The 21,851-nt window shown below is 41.7% G+C and overlaps 1 protein-coding gene across 7 annotated transcripts in view; it reads right to left on the bottom strand.

The window, feature by feature from the left end:
* The window catches only part of SYTL5 (synaptotagmin like 5), a 161,240-nt gene that overhangs the window by 94,955 nt on the left and 44,434 nt on the right, over positions 1-21,851 (bottom strand). For 6 of the 7 annotated variants that reach the window (XM_030575791.1, XM_030575827.1, XM_030575783.1 and 3 more), the window contains exon 2: positions 325-826. The exons of the other annotated variant lie outside the window; for it this stretch is intronic. In XM_030575791.1, the coding sequence (XP_030431651.1) occupies positions 325-443 (119 nt within the window). In that variant the 5' untranslated portion in view covers positions 444-826. The remainder of the gene's footprint in view (positions 1-324; positions 827-21,851) is intronic. 7 annotated transcript variants of the gene reach the window in all.

Raw genomic sequence — 21,851 nt, 5'->3', positions numbered from 1 at the left:
TCTCCTCTTCCCCTCTCCCTCAGCCCAGTTTGGGAGGGTCTCACCTGCAGAGCTGGGGCTGGGAGCTGCAGCTGCCTGACACAGGTAGGAGGCAGCCCCGGTTGAGTAGGGGCTGGAGTGGGTAATGAGCTGGTGCTTCCTCACCCGCAGTAACTGAACTTTGGATGTCCAATCAGCAGATCTATTTGGACACAGACAAGGTCCCCTTTTCAACTGGACTTTCTGGTAAAAAACCAGACACCTGGCCATCCTACCCAGTTCGCAATATTCTAAGAACAACTCAACCAAGAGAGAATGAAAAAAAGCAAATTTTTACAAGATTACCTTATCCTCTTATCTTCCACTTTTTTCAAATACTCATCTCTCTTCAGTACTCCCAGTATTGTTTCCCTCTCATGTTCCAACAAAAATGACAAATTGATGATCTCCAGGTTTTTTGACATGATTCTTCAATAGTGATTTTTCCAACAGTTGGGTTTTCCAGAGAATGAACTGTTTACTGCAAGTTTCAAAGGCACGTTTGTCACACAGGTACAAGATTTACAAGGTCACCAAATAGCCTGACAGAGAGTCCTTTATTAAATTAACCAAATATCAAAAACATGTGGCCACATCTTCCAGCTGCAGGAAAGAAAGGTTTCTGCTGTGTTCTCAAAGAAATTCTCTCATTTTCCTGATTACAGAATGTTCATTGCATCTTTTCTGGTCTTCCTTGACATGCTGCAAGCCTTCAACCCACATTCACAGAAGGTGTCTGAGTTAATCTTTCAACATATCAACTGTCGTCTGAAGCCACCCAACAGCTGGATATTTAGATTCAAATTATCTGAAAGTCAAAAAGAAATAAAAGGAAGTGATTTTGACATTATCCTGGTCTCATCTAAGTGAAGCTACATGAAATAATGGTTTGGGAACTGCAGAAGAATCAATGTCTAACCACCTGACGACTAACAGATTGCCCTAGGGTCATCTACGGCCAGTGCTTTCTCTTTGCTACTATTTAGTCTCAAGCAGTGGTGAGATGGAGCCGGTTCACACTGGTTCGCAAGAACCGGTTGTTAAATTCAGAAGCTGGTGTAGAACCAGCTGCTAAAGGGGCGGGCAGGTGGGCAAACAACTCCAGTCCACGGGCTGGACAGTCCTGTCTCCAGCCCGCCTAAGCTCCCAGCTGGGGAAGCTCCCCCAACCACTCCCCCGCTTCTCCCCCCTTGCAGGGCCGCAGCACACTGAGCCGCCGGCACCAGAGCTCTGGGCAACTCTGCAGCTCCTGCCGCTTTGAGTGGCAAGCTAAGAGGGGGGCTGCAAGCGCAGCATCCACACATGCTGCCCTGAGCAGCATAGTAAGGGGGTCGGGACTGGGAAGAGGGGTTGGATAAGGGGCAGGGAGCAGTTGGAGGGGGCAGAGGTTCTTTGGGGGCGGTCAGAGGATGGGGAATGGGGGGGCTGGGTAGGCATGGGAGTTCTAGGGTTCTGTCGGGGGGTGGTGGTGGTGGATGGGGTCGGGACACTCAGGGGACAGGGAGCAAGGCAAGTTGAGTAGGGGGTGGGGTCCTGGGGGGCAGTTAGGGTGGGGGGGTCTCAGGAGGGGGTGGTCAGGGGACAAGGAGCAGGGGGAGAATTGATGGGTTGCAGGTTTGAGGGGGGCACTCGGGGGCAGGACATGGGTGGGGGTCAGACGGGGGGGTCAGACTGTTTCGGGAGGCACAGCCTTCCCTACCCAGCCCCTGATACTATTTTGCAACCCCGATGTGCAGGGCCAGCTTTAGGAAGCGTCCGGTCCGATTTTGACGGGGGCCCAGCAGGGATGACCAAAAAAAAAAACACCATACGTAAAAAAATAAACACTTGGGGCTTGTACTCACCAGGTGGTGCTCCAAGTCTTCAGCGGCACTTCAGCGGCAGGTCCTTCACTCGCTCCGCGTCTTTGGTGGCACTAAAGGACCCACCGCTGAAGTGCCGCCGAAGACCCGGAGCGAGTGAAGGACCTGCCACCGAAGTGCTGCCGAAGACCTGGTAGGGAACCGGTTGTTAAGATTTTGGCAGCTCATCACTGGTCTCAAGTGTATGAATATCATCATGCAGGCGCCCCTCCTTGTGTAATTTCATTTGCAATTACTCTCTGGTGGTGGAAGTCCTGAATTTGCTAAACTCACTTTGTACTTAATTTTGCTAGTCTTATAATGATTAGCACCATTCCACACAAATATTCCACAGATTTCAGTGGGACTACTTGGATAGAAAGGTACTGCTTAATGAGAGGAGGGATGGCAGAATTGGGCACGAGATGTCTTCATGTGCTCTAAGGATATCACATTTCCTCTCCTCCCTCTTCCTCTTTCCCCCTCCCCCTCCCACACACAGTAGAACAGAACAACAAGAATCCTGAATGTCTATATCCAAGTACTAAACATACCACCATTTCAAACAGTTTGCTTCTACTTCATGTGGTTCATGACAAGATAACTAACATTTTAAGGCCGTTAACCTGGAAGTTCTAATCACTCTCTCTCAAACTGGAACAGTGTCTCACTGAAGGAAGGCATGACTGATACAGAGCTTATTCATTTAAGATAGAAGTATATTTTTATATTTGTGAGAATCTTTTCAAAGGCTGATCTAGTCTGAGTGTGTTGGAAAAGTCTGATTTTAGAAGGGGATGAGAGGCTGGGTCCAATGGAAATATGCAGCGCTGGTATACAGTACCGGCAGCTTTCCTTCCACATTAAACCTACTCTCCAGTCACTTTTGAAAGCTTCCCTTGCCTTTCTTGCATCTTCCATGTAAGCAAAAGGCCAATGGCAATTGGTACGGAGGTGGAAGCAATACGAATGATGTACAGCTAAAATGGACAACAATGGACTTGAAAAAGAGCTGTGTGTGGCTTGAAAGCTGGTGTCTCTCACCAACAGAAGTTGGTCCAATACAAGATATTACCTCACCCACCTTGTCTCATCAATAATAGGGATCGATAACCTTATGTTTCACCACCTAGTCACCACCAACGAAAGCAAAGCCACAATACAGTGTAACTGGACAAAATGAAGAATTCCTTTCCACTAAATTACTTAAATCTAGCAATAGAAATCCTGAAAAATTAGTGTCCAAGTGTGAGACACCCCACCCCCACCCCCAGCTTGGTGGTGAGCTTCCTAGTAAAGTAAGTAAATGTCACACTTTCAGGAGAGTCTCCTTTGCACTGACTTCTGTTACCACCGGGATTATATCTGACATTTCATAACCTCTTCTCAGAATGATGTTAAAAAAAAAAACCCACCTCAGATCAATGAAAAAAAAAACTTACATGAGCTATATACAGCTCCTGTACAGAAGATTGCTTTTTCTCTGAAAGCAATTCAGTTGCAACATTACAACAGCAGTGTTTTTTATGGGATGAAAGTGCTGTAAAAAAACAACAACACTGGATCTTAACAGTACTACCGTGATGCAGATAAATATATTATCATACCCCCTTTCGTGGGTGAAGAAAGTAAGACAAAGAGGTCAAGTGATGTGCCCAAGGCACACAGCAACTTAGTGGTGGAGTTAGGAATAGATTTCAGGACTGCCCCACTCCCATCTCTGTGCTTATCCCTCTTGGAAGCAGGGAAACAAATATTTGAGTCATGGATCAGAATATCTCATTTGTCCAGATTGCGATTTTAAATATACCATAAAAATAAAACAATTTAAATATACTTTTAAACAATTTCACAATGATTAACAACATGTTTGATCTGTTACTTCTGAGAGAAAAGCACCAAAAATGAACTGTTTCTTCTAATTTCCACTCTAAAGTGCACTTGAAGAAGTCTCTGCTGGTAGTTGGCAGAAGGAGTAGCTGAAAAACATAACACTGATAGCTATGTACATAATTTGCATTTGCTGGATTCCACTTCAGCCTCTGTGCCCTGGCCATGCCCCACTTCCACCCCAACACATCCACTTTTCCTCTCTCTCAGCCAGTCTCATTTCAGTGTGCTGGGAGTGCTTAAGTGTGCATCCACTGCTGAGTACTGTGCACATCTCCTCCTGCTACATGCAGGTGCTGAGCAAATGGTGACTGCTCATTCTTTCATTCCCTATACTTCTTAGCAATACTCGATAGCCAAAAATATGGAGCCATTTAAGAGCAATTACTTCTAATATACGAGTTGCATGTACAAAGCAATATTGCAGTTCTTACTGGCGAACATATTGTATTTATGCAGCTGGGAGACTGGAAACAAATACGGAAAAAATCTACTTGCAAAGTGAATGTCCCATTACCAAGCTTTAATCCCACAAACAATTCTTTCCGGAAAGCCCAATTGAGCCAATTCTAAATCTAATTCAATTCAGTTTACAAACTGGGGAGTTTTAATATACTAATACCAGATATCACCAAAGATAGGATTCAGAGAAAAATTAGGCATGAATGTGGATAATGAGAATACACATGATTACATTGGATAAAGTAACTCATGCTTCAGGTAGAAACCCACTACTAACTGACAGGTGAGGGTCTACTCCGATGGGAAGGTTATCCATTTTGTAGTTTTACTCATCTCTCAAAAGTATCCAGTGATGATTAGTTTCAGAAACAGGAAAGCGAACTGGAAGGACCCCAGGTATGACAACTTCTGTGTTCATATCTGCCTGTCTGCACTGTAAACTAGTGGATTAATGCCACCTGTATCCTGCACAGAAATCATTACAGCTTTGTTTGTGAAGTCTATTGAAACTGATTTAACTTGTGTTATGGAACATCTTCTGGAATATTATAATATTTACCAAGTGGGCAACTGGGCACAATTATCAGGTACATTATCCAGATTTAAAAGGTATTTGTAGTTAAAGTCTATTCTTGTGTAAAACCTACCATCGGTTAACTGTTCAGTGCCACATAGTTCTCCCATTACATAGCTGTAAAAATTTCACTCTATTTGAAAACTCGTTTTGAATCTTTTACAGAAGTAGTCTAGGGATAAATTCTTCAGTCCTTCCTCATGAAAAAAATCTCCCTGATTTCAATGGTGGCTTTACCTGAGAAATGATTGCCGGATTTGGCTCCTGCTGATGTAGGTGTCACCTAAAGTTACTGTTTTCCTTTGGTTTTATATTTACAAAATATTCTACCCTATATAAAAATTGTTAAACTGTTTTTATAAAACACTATTCTCTTTCCTTCCTACCTACAGTCAAGATTATGGGCTGATTAAAGCTGCAGCACAGGGGAATAAGGGGATACAAGGCTACCTAGAAGCCCTGGTCATGGACATGGACCAGGACCAGGCACTAAAGACATACAAATAATAAAACAAAACAAAATAAATACCACCAGTGCAAATAGCCCTTATTGCAGGTTGTAATGCAAGGGAAGGAGGAGGGGAACAGCAACCTCCACAGGACCTCTATTCCTACCCCCACCGCTTTGGTGTGTGGGCAGAACCTGCAATACACCTATCACGCGCCTATGCCAGAAGAAATATTCTGTGCTAGGCAGAGTCAAAGTCTGCTTCCTGATTCCCTTGCCATCAGCTTCAGTGGGAGGCGTTATCTGGACAAGATATAGGTTCTACCTCCAAATCCCAAATGGAAGCAGGGAAACTGGGAAGTTTCTTGTGACCCTGCCCACAATCTGGTTCCTGGGTTGCTCCTGGGATAGTGACAGCATTTAATTTGATTTACAGAGTCTTGGACAGTTCCACAATTGGAACCATTGGATTCAGCAGCCAGATCATTTTTCTAAACAGTTGGAATTCTCACCATACCAATTTACTGATGGACATCAAGGTCTCAGTTCAGCGAGGTATGTAACCACATACTTAACTTTAAGCACATGAATATTCCTATTAGCTTCCCTGCAACTAATCATGTGCTTTAAGTTGGACGTATACTTCAAGACCTTGGGAGGGATAGCTCAGTGGTTTGAGCATTGTTCTGCTCTGCCCTCTTGGTCTCCCTTGCTTCTCCTGAGGGTTGGGGGAAGTAAACTGTACATGGCTTACCCCAGCCATAGTGCAATCACCCAGCCTGCTGGTGCAGCAATACTGACAAGCATATGGAGGGGTGGAGGCGAATGTGGGGCAGAGGGGAAGCAATGAACCTAGGCTCCACCCAGTCCACACCTTCCTTCACTCCTCCACCAGGCACAAGGTGGAAGTAGCAGCTCTGTCTCTCCTCTTGTGCTGCAACCACTAAGGAAGCACTTTACACTCCAGTGTATGGCTATTGATGATAATGCCCTGAAGTGGGACAAAGAGTCTGAGTATGTCCTAGTGAGTGAACCTGCTATTGACAGAGGGGAACAAGATCTGAATTATCCATGGCCAGATCCTGTGGTTCCATCACCTTCATTCAGTCTTGTACGAGTTATATTGTGATGTGCACACAAAACCATCACCTGCTGTACAACAGATAAAGTAGAATAATCTCACAAGACAGTATTTGTTTTGGTTTCCATCCATTTTGTGGGAAACAGTGGATATTTCTGTTGTACCTAAATGTTTATTAAACAAAACACTTAGGGCTTGTCTACACATACAGCTTCATCTCTCCCATCAGCACTGTAAAACCACCTCTGCAAGAGGCGGTAGCTATGTTGGCGGGAGAAGCTCTCCCACTGACATAGCACTGTCCACACTGGCGTGTCTGTTGATGTAACTTGTCACTCAGGGGGGTTAGGCCGACATAAGCTGTAATGTAGACATAGCCTTAGACATGTATCAATAACAGCAGGAATTTTTGCTCAATAGAAAGATAGCCACAATTGCTAATAAATGGTTTGATACTAGTTAAAAGGAAAACACCACAATGCTTCTGTATTTAAAAGAGCTACTGACAACACAGTATTAGGGATAGGCCTGTATTTCACATATAGGCCGAAATGGAAATAAGTCTCCCAAATTGGATTTCTATTCTCCTATCACACTCTCCTGTTTGAACCTAATTCTCTAAGTACAGTAGAACATCAGAGTTACAAACACCTAGGGAATGGACGTTGTTCGTAACTCTGAACAAAGCATCATGGTAGTTCTTTCAAGTTTACAACTGAACATTGACTTAAAACATCTTTGAAACTTTATCTGCAGAAGAAAAATGCTGCTCTTAGCCATCTTAATTTAAATGAAACAAGCATAAAAACAGTTTTATTACCTTGTCACATTTTTTTTAAACTCCTATCCCACCCTTTTGTTTAGTAGTTTACATTTAACACATATTGCCTGATTGCATATTTCCGGTTCCAAATGAGATGGGGCGGGGGGTTGACTGGTCAGTTCGTAACTCTGATGTTCATAACTCTGAGGTCCTACTGTAGTCAGGAAATCATCTAACATCAGTTGTATTCAGCTCAATATATAAACACACAGAGGTAAATCAGCAGTTTTTGGAAGCTGCATTATCTAAGCCAGTGGTTCTCAAAGCCAGTCTGCCGCTTGTTCAGAATGAGTATTTTGCACTTGGAAATCAGCTGCCTCTTCAATCATAGCCAGATCTAATTTAATACTAAAGGCAAATTAAGAGATGTGGGTTTTTTGGAAGGAACGATTGGATGTCAGATTCAGACCTGAAAGTTGACTGCAATGCATTGGGAGGCATCGGGTCTTGCACAAAACAAAATATTGCCTCCATAAAAAGCAGCAGCCATTGGTCCCTGTTATTAGGATTAGCCTGATCCAAACCTACCTTTCAGCACATAGCACACCACCACGGGCCATTCCAGGAATGGAATTTTGTGGACCTATACCCTTTCCTCCCACAATCCCCAGAGGGAACAGGCAAGTTGTCCCACAACACCCTGCAAATGTGAGTACAGAGCAGCACAGTGAATTGTAGTGCTATGAATCCTGGGATACCTGCCCAGAGAGCTGTATTGCTTGTCACGGAGAGATGCAATGGATATGTGGGGTATGACAGCACAATGATGTGGTTGCATTATCGCTGGTTAGATTACCATGGCTTAATTTACCCCATGGTTTGCATGCAGTAAAGATATAGCTTCAGACAAGTTCTTAGCCACCAGAGGAGCCACCAATATTTACAAACACAACTGCACATGTGCTTATATACAAAATTAATCAGGAATCTCATTTGCATTCCAGAACTCCCTCACCTAAAATCTCCCATGTTTCTTGGCTAGAGTTCCTCTGGATTCTAAGGGAATATATAAAGGGGAAGCAGGATGAAAATGTACTCCTGATGAACTCTCTCACTGTTGCCACTATCAAACAGCTCCTGTTATAAGATATCCCTCCTGCTTCTAAATCATTGTGATTATTTACTTAGGAGTCTGTGCGTATTCAATGATTTTATGATACAGCATCACTGAGTATGTTTTTGGTATGCTCGCTAACATGGCAGTACTGGAACTCAGGTGTCAAAACTAAGGCAGCACACCTTCACTGTCACTGAGGCCAGATCTACACTGCAAATATTCCTGGACAGTAATATTGGTTAGGGGTGTGATATTTTACATTTCTATACCAGCAAAAGCCTTTGTGTAGATGCAGTTAACAGCAAACTCACTGCATTTGTGGAAATGGTATAAGCTATACAAGTAAAGTCATTCTTTTGCCACTATAAACTGCATCTCCACTAGGAGGGGTTTGCTGATATAGCTATACCAGGTAAACCATTTCTAGGGTACACTAAGCCCGACCTATTCAGACAGAGATCAAGGGGATCTTTCATTCCACTTCGATCTATCAAGAAAGAACGAGAGCCCATTCTTGAACTTTTCTCCATTTTGGTGTAATGCCTAACACCAATAACTTAACATGTTGGCTTTGACAGTATAGTGCCAAGGGCACTGATACATATATTAACTTTCTAGACTTCAGTTAAAACACAGCAAGTCTGTATACACCCCGGACTCGCTCACTGGGAAGTCAAAAAATGACATCTAGAACTAGGATAATATAAGTAGCTAAACTCTCAAAAAGCACACCATGTCTACAACTATCTATCCATTTGGGACTTCTGCCTCTTTCCACAATCCAGGCCAACATACAATTCTACACAAGAGAAAGAAAGGATTGTCACTGTCATTTCTAATAAATGCCCACAAAAGTATTCAAGTTATATACCATACTAAGAACTTTAACACATGTAAATCTTACCTTTTTTAAAGTGTAGTGGCTGGCTCACTTGTTTTTCTGTTCTAACTGTGGAATACTGCTATAGGTACAGAATGCTATATACAGGAACTAGAAAAACCAGCCTCACTTCCCCCAACAATCTATTTGCACAATGCACACACCCAGCTGTGCAACGTAATGTTTGCCAGCAGCAGTCATTCAGCTATCAAAGTACCAGGAAATACTTGTTGTACTAACCCGGTCAGTTTTCAAAGGAACTAGAAGTGGCTTCTTCCTTTAAGAGCCTATTTGGCAAACTCTGAAGTGAAGTGGCACAGTACCTGTCAGAGGAGAATTATTAATTTCTTGCAACAGTAACTGGGTTAATGGGACACAGATCCCTGACTGAGGTCTCCAGATGTTACCATAATATAAATAATAAAACTAACAGTTACTACTTCTTTCTTCTCAAGAGACTCTGACATGGGCTTTGAGTCCTTTACATGCAGGGTGGGGAAGAAATACAGACTGACAAAATATTTACTAAATTAATGAAAATACCATGCACTCATCTGGCAGTAACTGGCAGTAACATTATTTGAAATTGTTAAAAGTACAGAGTAAAGTTCACTTATGTTAACATTATTGTGAATAAAAGCCCATAAAGGTATGCTGAAACCTCCAACTTCTTAGATAAGTATTACCTACTGAAGTTCAGTATTATACATTTTTTTATATATAATTTTTTTTTATAATTGGAGATATACCTATTGCCTAGAACTGGAAGGGACCTTGAAAGGTCATTGAGTCCAGACCTGCCTTCACTAGCAGGACCAAGAACTGATTTTTGCCCCAGATCCCTAGGTGGCCCCCTCAAGGATTGAACTCACAACCCTGGGTTTAGCAGGCCAATGCTCAAACCACTGAGCTATCCCTCCCCCAAGTATGTTTGAGTTCAAAATAATAAAGTCTTATATCACATTCATCATGCAAACATAAGCATAACTTGGAAGCTGTTCTTTTAGATGAGGAATAATGCCAACGTTCTCACACTGTCTTGGCAAAGCTCTTCCCATTTACCTACAAGATTACTACTCTTTCCATAATTAGAGCCAAAAACCCCGCAGCGGTGTCTAATTTCCAGCACAGGGCTGTACATATATGGCTAAATATTATGGAGGAGGTGTCATAACCTAGTCCCAGATTTGGACCTTAGCGTCCAAAATATGGGGGTTAGCATGAAAACCTCCAAGCTTAGTTATCAGCTTGGACCTGGTAAAGCTGCCACCACCCAAAAAATTAGAGTGTTTTGGGGCACTCTGGTCCCCCCAAAAAACCTTCCCGGGGACCCCAAGACCCAAATTCCTTGAGTCTCACAACAAAGGGGAATAAACCATTTCCCTTCCCTTCTCCCTTCCAGGTATTCCCTCCCTGGGTTCCTGGAGAGATACACAGAAGCAAACTCCGTGAATCTAAACAGAGGGATTCCACCCTCTCTATTTCCAGTCCTGGAAAACACAAGCACTTCCCTCTTCACCCAGAGGGTATGCAAAGTCAGGCTAGTAAATCTAACACACAGAGATTTCCCCCAACTTCTTCCTCCCACCAATTCCCTGGTGAGCACAGACTCAATTCCCTGGAGTTCCCCACTAAAGAAAAACTCCAACAGGTCTTAAAAAGAAAGCTTTATATAAAAAGAAAGAAAAATACATAAAAATGGTCTCTCTGTATTAAGGTGACAAATACAGGGTCAATTGCTTAAAAGGAATATGAATAAACAGCCTGTTAAGTACAGTACTCACAACTTGGAAACAGAAGATTAGAAAGCAGGAAACAGAAATCCTCTCATAGCCGAGAGAGAGAGACAGACAGAAGACCAAGAACAAAGGACTCACACACAAACTTCTCTCCACCCAGACCTGAAAAAGTCTGGTTTCCTGATTGGTCCTCTGGTCAGGTGTTTCAGGTTACTTTTTTTCAGGTGAAAGAGACATTAACCCTTAGCTATCTGTTTATGACAGGAGGGTTCCTAGTTGCTTTGGAACCAAAGGACACTATTTACAGAATCTATTGTGATATGAATAATTTTAGTGTTTGGGACACTGAACACACACGTTTTCCTCCTCTGAGCATGTCTGCCTCCGAAAATGAATACAATTCTCACAGCCTTGCCACCCATCTAGACTCCTCAGCTTCTGGATACACAAGTAATTCCGCACCCCCCACATGGAAATGCCCTTCTCCATCGATGGCCAGCAAAAAGGCCATATCCACTTCAGATTGAAACTTGAGGTAACAGCTACACAGCAATACCCATGACTGACCTTGTCAGCTGACTTGGATTCTCAGGGCTCAGATGCAAAACCTAAGCTCTGGGACCCCACGAGAGGAGAGCCTGAGCCCAAATGGCAGTTTTCAGTTCCACAGCCCAAGCTCCTCAAGCCCGAGCTAGCTAACCCAGATCAACTGCAGGTGTTTAACGGCTGTGTGGATGTACTCAGTGACCCATGCATTCCGGACCTCCAGACTGGATTACTGTGTTCTCTCTGCCTACCTAGTTGTCTTAAGGGGTAAGCTACAGTTGGTTCACCCCACAGCAGCCCATCTGCTCAGCTAACACAGGCCATTCAGAGCTCATCACTGCAACACTCTGCTCTCTTCATAGTCTCCCCAGTTAACACTGGTCAAATTCCAAGTTTTAGCCCTCAATTTCAGTGTCCTCCACAGATGCAGCCCAAGATACCTGAGGGATGACCTCACCCTTGTGTTCATGACCACCATCACAGCGACAATGGATAGAGTGAAACCCTGCAGCTCTACATAGGACAGAGTTTTCTAGGTCACCCACCATGAATCTGAAACTCAATCCTAGGAGACAACAGGCTGAACCTTCAGCTCTTTCAGAAAGAAATCCAGTCTTTGGTTCTTCAACCCAGCCATGTGCAGGAGGGAAAAGAAGGTAGATATATCTGTGTGTGCACACTTCATCATTCTGGGAGGTGCCCAGACACTACAGTGTTTTAAGAACTTCGACAAGCAGCACCAAGATCTTTGGTCCCATTTCAGCTCAAAAGCAATGGAAAATCACTGTAATTGGCCAGCTGGCAGTTCCCCTCCCATAAAGGTAGTACTGAGCCAGCGATATCCCACCCATGGTCTCTGGCATGGGGAGCATTAGGGACACAACTAGGAAAAGAAGGCACATGTAGAGTGCTGTTGTGCTCCAAAGATCCAGGGCTGGTGAAACAATCTTTTCAGAGCCATTAATAGCTGACGGAAGTTAGAACAGCCTTGAGGGACTTAACTAACTTCTAACAGTCCCAGATGTGGTGGGGACCCCTGGTGATATAAGGCCACCTTCGTGAGCATGCCCTCCCCCCCACCAGATTCTGACCAGAGTGCAGCTCTGTCATAGTATAATTCCCAATTCTGAACCTTAGCATCCAAAATATGGGTACTAGCATGAATTCCCCTAAGCTTAATTACCAGCTTAGATCTGACAAGCTGCCACCAATCAGGAATTCCTGTGCCTGATACACTCTGGTCCCCCCAAAACCTTCCCTGGGGACCCCCAAGACCCAGACCCCCTGGATCTTAACACAAGGAAAGTAAACCCCTTTCCTCATAGTTGCCTTTCCTAGGATTTCCCTCCCTGGGTTACCCTGGAAGATTACCGTGATTCAAACTCCTTGAATCTTAAAACAGAGAAATTAGGTCTCCTGGAGAGATAGACAGATTCAAGCTCCGTGAATCTAAAACAAAGGGATTCCACCCTTCCCCTCCCCTGTTAAGTACAGACTCAATTCCCTTGAGCCTCAACAAGGGGAAAAAAATCAGACAGGTCTTAAAAGCAAAACTTTTAATAAAAAGAAAGAAAAAAGGTAAAAGTTTATCTCTGCAATATAGATGGTAAAAAGTTACAGGGTCTGTCAGCTTATAGAAATTAGAAAGAAGTCTCCCCCCCAGCAAAATACAATTTAAAATACTTCCAGCAAACTACACATTTGCAAACACAGAAACAATCAAAAGACTATAACCGCCTTTCTTACTAAATTACTCACTATTCTGAATATGTAAGAGACTGTAGCAGGGAGATTGGCAAGAAACCTGGTTGCACGTCCAGCCCCTTCCAGGACCCAGAGAGAACAAAGCAAAGCCCACCTCCAAAAAAACAAAGTCTTCCCTCCACCAAGATTTGAAAGTATCTTGTCTCCTGACTGGTTCCCTGGTCATGTGTTTGGTTCCCTGTTTGTTAACCCTTTACAGTTAAAAGAGACATTAACCTTTAACTATCTGTTTATGACAAGCTCAGCCAAACCAGAAGCCCAGCTCATAGATTTCACACTGAAATACACTAAGCCTGGCTTGAGTTTTGCCTTTGTAATGAAGCTTGAAACCAAACAAAACTCTAGTTTCGTTATCTAAGTCAGTGGTCCCCAACCTTCTCGTCCAGAAGAAGGACTGTGGCGGCGGTCAAGCATCCGCAGAAATGCCGCTGAAATGACATTGCTTGTCAGCAGCAAGCGGCGTCATCGAGAGGCATTGCCGCCAAAATGCCACTGAATTTTGGCAGCATTTCGGCGGATACTCAACCACCAACCAGGATGCGGGTGCATTTAGATGCCCCCGCGGGCTCCATGGCGCCCGTGGGCACCACGTTGGGGACCCATGATATAAGTACTGCCTAGCTTTAACTGTTACATTTAAATGCAAAGTAGGAGGTAGGGAGGGAATCCACAAAGTGACAATTTTTCTCCTTTTGTTTTTCTCACCATTGAGTAAATAGAGTTCATTTTACTGGCTGAGTATTCAACAAAAAGAGACTGCGTATCTCATAATGCAGATGAAAACAAATTCAATGTCTGCTTGTAAAATTAAACAAAAAACAAAAACTATCACCACCATAAAATGAAGGAAAAAATTGTTTTTCCATTTGCTATTGCAAAGCAAAAGAACATGTGTGTGATGTGAAATCACCCAGAAAGAAAAAGCTTAGGAAATGAGTCACCTCAATTTTATCATTTTGCTTGCAACACTTGTTAAAGCAGCATTTATACAGAGCTCCATCTTACCTTGTTATGTTTAAACTATATCCTGTCTCTTGTTGTCACTTTTTGTGATGAAATGCAAATGCAATTAATTTCACTCTGGAAGGGGGTAGATTTAAAACAACACTATAATGCACAGCTTATATGAACGTTCTGTTCAACAGCCTGCAGAATATCTGAAATACCAATGGTTAAAAATACTAATCAGATATGGGGGTTATAATTATAATCAGCAAATGGAATTTGCTGATATTGGATAGATTACTTCAAAGTACACGTAAGGGCCCCTCCTCATATTAAAACCAGAGTTTTAGTTCAGCCTTTGGCAGTTAGAATTTACTATTTGATAACAACTTCACTTGGATTGGAAAATAAGCAACAAGTACAATAATATGGAATTTTGACAGATTCCCTTCTAAATTATGTTGAGTCTTCCCCACTATATCCCTACAATACTACAAACGTAGAGGAAAAAGTGAAGGTGTACTGTATATTATAGTCTGAGGTGATTTGGTCCAATGGATAGGGCACTGTGCTGGGATGCAGGAGATCACCACAAGGTCTGCCACTGCCCTGCTGCATGGCCATGAGAAGGTCACCTGATCTTTCTGTAGCTCTGTTTTCCCTTTCACTGTTCATCTGTCTTGTCTATTTAGATTGCAGTCTGTTCTGGGCATGGATTATCAATTACTATGTGTATTTTTACAGTGCATAGCACAATGGGATCCCTATCTATTTGGTGCCTCTAAGCTTTACTGTAATACTAACAACAGGAAGGTGTTTGACATGATGTACATCTTGTACAGTAAAACTAGAGAGGAGAATTACATTCTTTATTTAACAAGGTGCTTCCACCTGCTCTGTTGTGAAAGACGTCTGTTTCATTCAAAAACAGGAGTATTTGTGGCACCTTAGAGACTAACAAATTTATTTGAGCATAAGCTTTTGTGGGTTACAGCCCACTTCATCAGATGCATAGACTGGAACATACAGCAAGAAGATATTTATACACACAGAGAACATGAAAAGGTGGAAGTAGCCATACCAACTGTAAGAGGCCAATCAATTAAAATGAGCTATCATCAGCATGAGAAAAAAAAAAGCTTTTGAAGTGATAATTGAGATGACCGATAGAAAGTGTGAGGATACTTAACATGGGGAAATAGATTCAATTAGTGTAATGGCCCAACCATTCCCAGTCTCTGTTCAAACCTAAATAAATTGTATCTAATTTGCATATTAATTCAAGTTCAGCAGTCTCTCTTTGGAGTCTGTTTTTGAAGTTTTTTGTTGTAAAATTGCCACCTTCAAGTCTGAGTGGTTAGAGTGGTTGAAGTGTTCTCCCACTGGTTTTTGAATGTTATGATTCCTGATGTCAGATTTGTGTCCATTTAGTCTTTTGCGTAGCGACTGTCCAGTTTGGCCAATGTACATAGCAGAGGGGCATTCCTGGCACATGATGGCATATATCATGTTGGTAGATGTGCAGGTGAAGAAGCCCCTGATGGCGTGGCTGATGTGATTAGGTCCTATGATGGTGTCACTTGAATAGATATGTGGACAGAGTTGACATCGCGCTTTGTTGCAAGGATAGGTTCCTGAGTTAGTGTTTATGTTGTATGGTGTGGGGTTGCTGGTGAGTATTTGCTTCAGGTTGGGAGGCTGTCTGTAAGCGAGGACTGGTCTGTCTCCCAAGATCTGTGAGAGTGAGGGATCATCTTTCAGGATAGGCTGTAGATTTTTGATGATGCACTGGAGTGGTTTTAGTTGGGGGCTGAAGGTGAGGGCTAGTGGCATTCTGTTATTTCCTTTGTTGGGCCTGTCTTGTAGTAGGTGACTTCTGGGTACTCTTCTGGCTCTATCAATCTGATTTTTCACTTCAGCACATGGGTATTGTAGTTTTAAGAATGCTTGATAGAGATCTTGTAGATGTTTGCCTCTGTCTGAGGGATTGGAGCAAATGCGGTTGTATCTTAGAGCTTGGCTATAGACAATGGATCGTGTGGTGTGTCCTGGATGGAAGCTGGAGGCATGTAGGTAAGTATAGCGGTTTCCAGTATAGGGTGGTGTTTATATGACCATTGCTTATTAGCACAGTAGTGTCTAGGAAATGGACCACTTGTGTGGATTGGTCTAGGCTGAGGTTGATGGTGGGATGGAAATCGTTAAAATCATGGTGGAATTCTTCGGGGGCTTCTTTTCCATGGGTCCAGATGATGATGTCTTCAATGTAGCATAAGTAGAGCAGGGGCATTAGGGGATGAGAGCTAAGGAAGTGTTTTTCTAAGTCAGCCATAAAAATGTTGGCATACTGTGGGGCCATCAGGTACCCATAGCAGTGCCGCTGACTTGAAGGTATATATTGTCCCCAAATGTGAAACAGTTGTGGGTGAAGACAAAGTCACAAAGTTCAGCCACCAGGTTTACCACGATATTATCAGGGATACTATTTCTGATGGCCTGTAGCCCATCTTTATGTGGAATGTTGGTGTAGAGGGCTTAGTCAGACAATCACTTACTGCAGAAGCCAAAATAAAGACTATTTCTTTCACCATAACAGAATGGTTTCAAAAAGTAGTGAGTAGAGTTGGTCAAAAAATTTCTGACAGAACAGTTTTCTGTCAGAAAATGCTGATGGGATTAAATTAAACTTTTAGTGGGAACATATTGAGTTAGTCAAAATTTTCCAATGGGAAATCATCAAGACAGTTCATTTTGACTTTATCATTTTGACTTTTATGTCATAATATAAAAGTCAAAATGTTCCAACTAATACAGTCAAAACAAGAAGATTTTCCAAGATTTTAACGTTTCGTTCCAATTCAGGCTGAAATTTTTCATGTGAAAACTTCAATTTTGGCAAAAAAATCATTTTCTATTGGGAAAATTGAAATGACGACCTCTTATCAATGCCTCCAGGGAGAAAGTGAAATGGACAAGAACTTTCCAGGTGGGCAAGGAGCCAGACAAACAATTCAATTTCAGTTCTCCTGCAATGGAATTTTTCCAAACTTGTCCCACAAAGAATGTCATTGTTTTCATATTTTTTTTATCCCAGTCAGGACAACACTTTTTCCCAAAAACCCTGAAATTTTTCCCAGGATAGAAATTCCATTTTTCAGCCAGCTCTAATCCTCCCTTTCAAAGCCAGAAGCTTGTAGTTACAAATATTTAAGAACTTAAAGAAAGATTCCCATAAATATGTTCCTTCAGAAAACACAGTACTATCTGTTTTCAGCTAGGATGTAAACGGTGAAACCTTTCTCCACGTATGCTGATATTTCTCAAGTCAGAATTAATGTCAGAGAACCCAATATAAAAAATGATTCATCAAGCCCATTACCAAATCTCAGCACACTGTATAGAAGAACTACAGAGATTATTTTTATCTTCAGGTTGATGAGTAGAAATGCTACAAAGAATATAAGCTACAGTAGTTTTAATATTCATTTTGAATTTGAACACAATGCTAGTTTATGATAATTTTCAAAACACATAAAGGTCAAAGACAGGACAGAGTCTGAGGAAAAAAGCTGGAAGGGAGTCTTTTTATCTCCAAACACACATTAAGGATAAGTTAACTGACAGATCTAAGTGGGACTTCAACATCTTAGAGAGGTCAGGTAGACAATATTTAACCCTGCAATCATAAGTCATTTTTTGGTTGTTACTTGTTTAACCTATCGAATTGTCATGTTATAACCAGCAGACACCACTTGAGGCACATTTCGTTTAGTGAAAGTTGTTGTAAAATTGAGTAACAATTGTAGAAAGATGCCAAGGCTACAGATTACCAATTAGAAAACAAAAAAGATTTATTCTGACTACAGGAGAAGAGACAAATTAGCCAATCAAAGGAATTAAATGAAAGTACAGTTCCATATTTATCCATTATAGAATTCAAAGTTAAGTCCAGCTAGAACTGCATTTATTTAATTAATTAGGAATTTCTACTACCCTTCAACTCTAGCAATAATATAGGCACTGTTTTCTAACTAGGGGGGCAGAGGGGTTTCCAAATGGCATTAGTAAATAGCAACTAAAATTATTCTGATTGAATTTCTTTTATATTGAGGCAATGGAACTATGACAATTAATTATAAGAAGAGAATTGTGCAATATGATATTTTGGAAGTTGCATGTGATTATGTAAATAGAACTCTAACACCACATAGGTGCAAGTTTCTAAAATTAAGTCTGTCTGCAAACCTAACTGTGGCATTCCCTTACTTGACTGCCTAACCATACAACCATAACATTTCCTTAATAGACCTATTGGTACACCATTGTGTAGCATGTCGGCTCCTAAACAATGGCAGGATCCAGTTTTTAATGGGCTTTAACGTTGTACACGTGGTATTTTTAAGAGTCTTATCAATTCTCTGGAAGAGATTTACTACATAGGCACAAGTCAGTTTTGTGTACCAGCAATAGCAATAAAATATGTAAGATAAGAGACTGTTAGGAAGTTTATCATCCTGTTGCTTCTCTCATTAAAAAGAAACAGCTTTTATCTGGCTGAAGTTCTAAGCAATAAGGACTTGGTCCAAAACCACTGAAGTCAAGGAAAGACTCATTGAGTGCAAGGGGCTTTAGACTGGGCCCTAACAACAATACACCATAATAAATAAAAAAGTCAGCCGATTTGCTTCAGCAGAACACTTGCTACAACATAATTAAGGCTATGATTATGTCAAAGATTTTCATTGAGTGTAGCTTGCAATTACTCCCTCAAGGTGAGTCTGAAAGGCTGATGCTGACACGTGGTGGACCTCCACATAGATCTGTGCCCTGAATGTTGGGTTGCAAGGTCAGGAACTAACAAGATCAGTATAGACTGAACACTCAGATTTAAGTTTAGGGACTGTAGAGGAGAGCACCTGATAAGAGAGACACCACTATTCCATTTCAGAAGTGGGACAGTCAATACAGCCAAGTACAATTCTGTCCTGTCATATTTTCAAATTTCAAGGCAAAAGAGTGGGAGAGGGTCACAACTGTCTGGACGTCTTTAGTCTAAATCTCAGAATATCATAGCATCCGTCTACAATCACGTAACAAATGTATGGCTGCAGTCATCACTTGAGTAAAGTGTTTAAAACCCAGATACACTAAATTGTGAAGCTGGAAAACATTCTAAAAAAAGAACATTTTGTAGGTAAACAGTTAGTAGCACATAATCTCAGAGTGGAACTGAATTAGCACTCCTGATTGCTGCCACGTTGAATTTACAATGCCTCTACTTCCATCACCAAATGACAGCAGTAAGCATTGCTTCCACAGACCAGCTCCTGATCCTCCATGTTAGTCACCAACTGCTGAGGAGTGAGAAATTAATAGTATCGTTTTCCCAATAATTTAGATTTTAAATTTAACGTTCCACTTTTCACAGGAAGTGTAAATAGTAGCAAATGTTACCAAGTACACTTTTTTGAGAATTGAACATTACATTTAATACTTGTGTTACTTAGGCTACAGAAATAGCTACTTACTTCCAGACAGCAACTGTAAGGGCTAGTTTTAAAGCTAGATTTATGTTTTGATTATCCTTCAATAGTTTCTCAAGTCTACGCTACTATAAACCTGAAATAAGAGACCCAAACTTTAGGGAAAAGATGTTGTTAACGGAATCTGAAACCAAATCTGAATGTTGTGGCCACCCCTGATCTATGCAACACCAAAACCTTGAATCTCATCACTGCCAAATTTTCAGGTTTGGAGGCGGAGAGAGGAAAAAGAAAGAGTAAGAGCCAAGGAGTCAAAATCTGGATTTTGCAGCTCCGGCACCAGCTCAGAGTTAAGCCAAATTCATGTGTGGACATATACTGCATGTTACAAATTCAGACTATGTTTCAAATAAACACTGGAAGTAGGATATCCCTTTTAATATTTATGGAAAGCCGCACATCCATGACATTCTCTCACTTCCATTAAAAGGTTTTAATGTTAGACTGAAGTGAAAAATATGATTCCCCAATTCTTCTCTCTGCAGCTTGCACTAACCTCGTCAGACCACTACCCTGGCAGCACTCAGCCTGGCAACACTAACACAGAGGAGCAATAATGACACAATGATAGAAGCACTGAAAGACATTATCACGAGAAAAGAGGTGTGCTGCGGATACAAATGATGATAGCACCGGTGACAGCCTCATGATGAAATGGAGTGCCCTTGTGGATGTTAGACCTATTGCTAAACTCCTCTGCATAAGCACACGTTTTCTGCAGCATTAACAGGTAGTTCTGCTATATGAGAGCTCCCAGACACGAGTCAGGCGCTTTCTAATTCTTCTACCTGAACATGTATTTGCCTGCATAATTAGGATATATCTATGCAGAACTGGACAAAAAATGGCTTTAGAAAACTTGTGAAGTACAAAATTACAGGATACATAGGACTGAGTACTTCTTCTAAAGTAGGTTAATTTGTTCCCTTATAAAGTTATATATAAACTTATTATAAAGTTAATAAAAGTAGAACCACTTCAAGAGGAAGATTTTGATTTGATAGCAATATGTAGGTTTAGGACCCTTTTCCAGTTTTCAAGACACAGGGATTAGGTCCTATCCAGAATTGTTTTAAGTAGTATCCTGATGAAATGCATCCTAGAATACTCAAGGAGTTAATAGAAGAGGTATCTGAGCCTCTAGCTATTATCTTTGGGAAATCATGGGAGACGGGGGAGATTCCAGAAGACTGGAAGGGGGCAAATATAGTGCCCATCTATAAAAAGGGAAATAAAAACAACCCAGGAAACTACAGACCAGCTAGTTTAACTTCTGTGCCAGGGAAAATAATGGAGCAGGTAATCAAAGAAATCATCTGCAAACACTTGGAAGGTGGTAAGGTGATAGGGAACAGCCAGCATGGATTTGTAAAGAACAAATCGTGTCAAACTAATCTGATAGCGTTCTTTGATAGGATAATGAGCCTTGCGGATAAGGGAGAAGCGGTGGATGTGATATACCTAGACTTTAGTAAGGCATTTGATACAGTTTCGCATGATATTCTCATAGATAAACTAGGAAAGTACAATTTAGATGGGGCTACTATAAGGTGGGTGCATAACTGGCTGGATAACCGTACTCAGAGAGTAGTTGTTAATGGCTCCCAATCCTGCTGGAAAGGTATAACAAGTGGGGTTCCGCAGGGGTCTGTTTTGGGACCGGTTCTGTTCAATATCTTCATCAACGATTTAGATGTTGGCATAGAAAGTACGCTTATTAAGTTTGCGGATGATACCAAACTGGGAGGGATTGCAACTGCTTTGGAGGACAGGGTCAAAATTCAAAATGATCTGGACAAATTGGAGAAATGGTCTGAGGTAAACAGGATGAAGTTCAATAAAGATAAATGCAAAGTGCTCCACCTAGGAAGGAACAATCAGTTTCACACATACAGAATGGGAAGAGACTGTCTAGGAAGGAGTATGGCAGAAAGAGATCTAGGGGTCATAGTAGACCACAAGCTTAATATGAGTCAACAGTGTGATACTGTTGCAAAAAAAGCAAACGTGATTCTGGGATGCATTAACAGGTGTGTTGTAAACAAGACACGAGAAGTCATTCTTCCGCTTTACTCTGCGCTGGTTAGGCCTCAACTGGAGTATTGTGTCCAGTTCTGGGCACCGCATTTCAAGAAAGATGTGGAGAAATTGGAGAGGGTCCAGAGAAGAGCAACAAGAATGATTAAAGGTCTTGAGAACATGACCTATGAAGGAAGGCTGAAGGAATTGGGTTTGTTTAG

The sequence above is a fragment of the Gopherus evgoodei genome, chromosome 1 (assembly GCF_007399415.2).
Source record: "Gopherus evgoodei ecotype Sinaloan lineage chromosome 1, rGopEvg1_v1.p, whole genome shotgun sequence".
Classification (NCBI taxonomy): Eukaryota; Metazoa; Chordata; order Testudines; family Testudinidae; genus Gopherus; species Gopherus evgoodei.
This window is presented reverse-complemented; position numbering and strand designations above follow the sequence as displayed.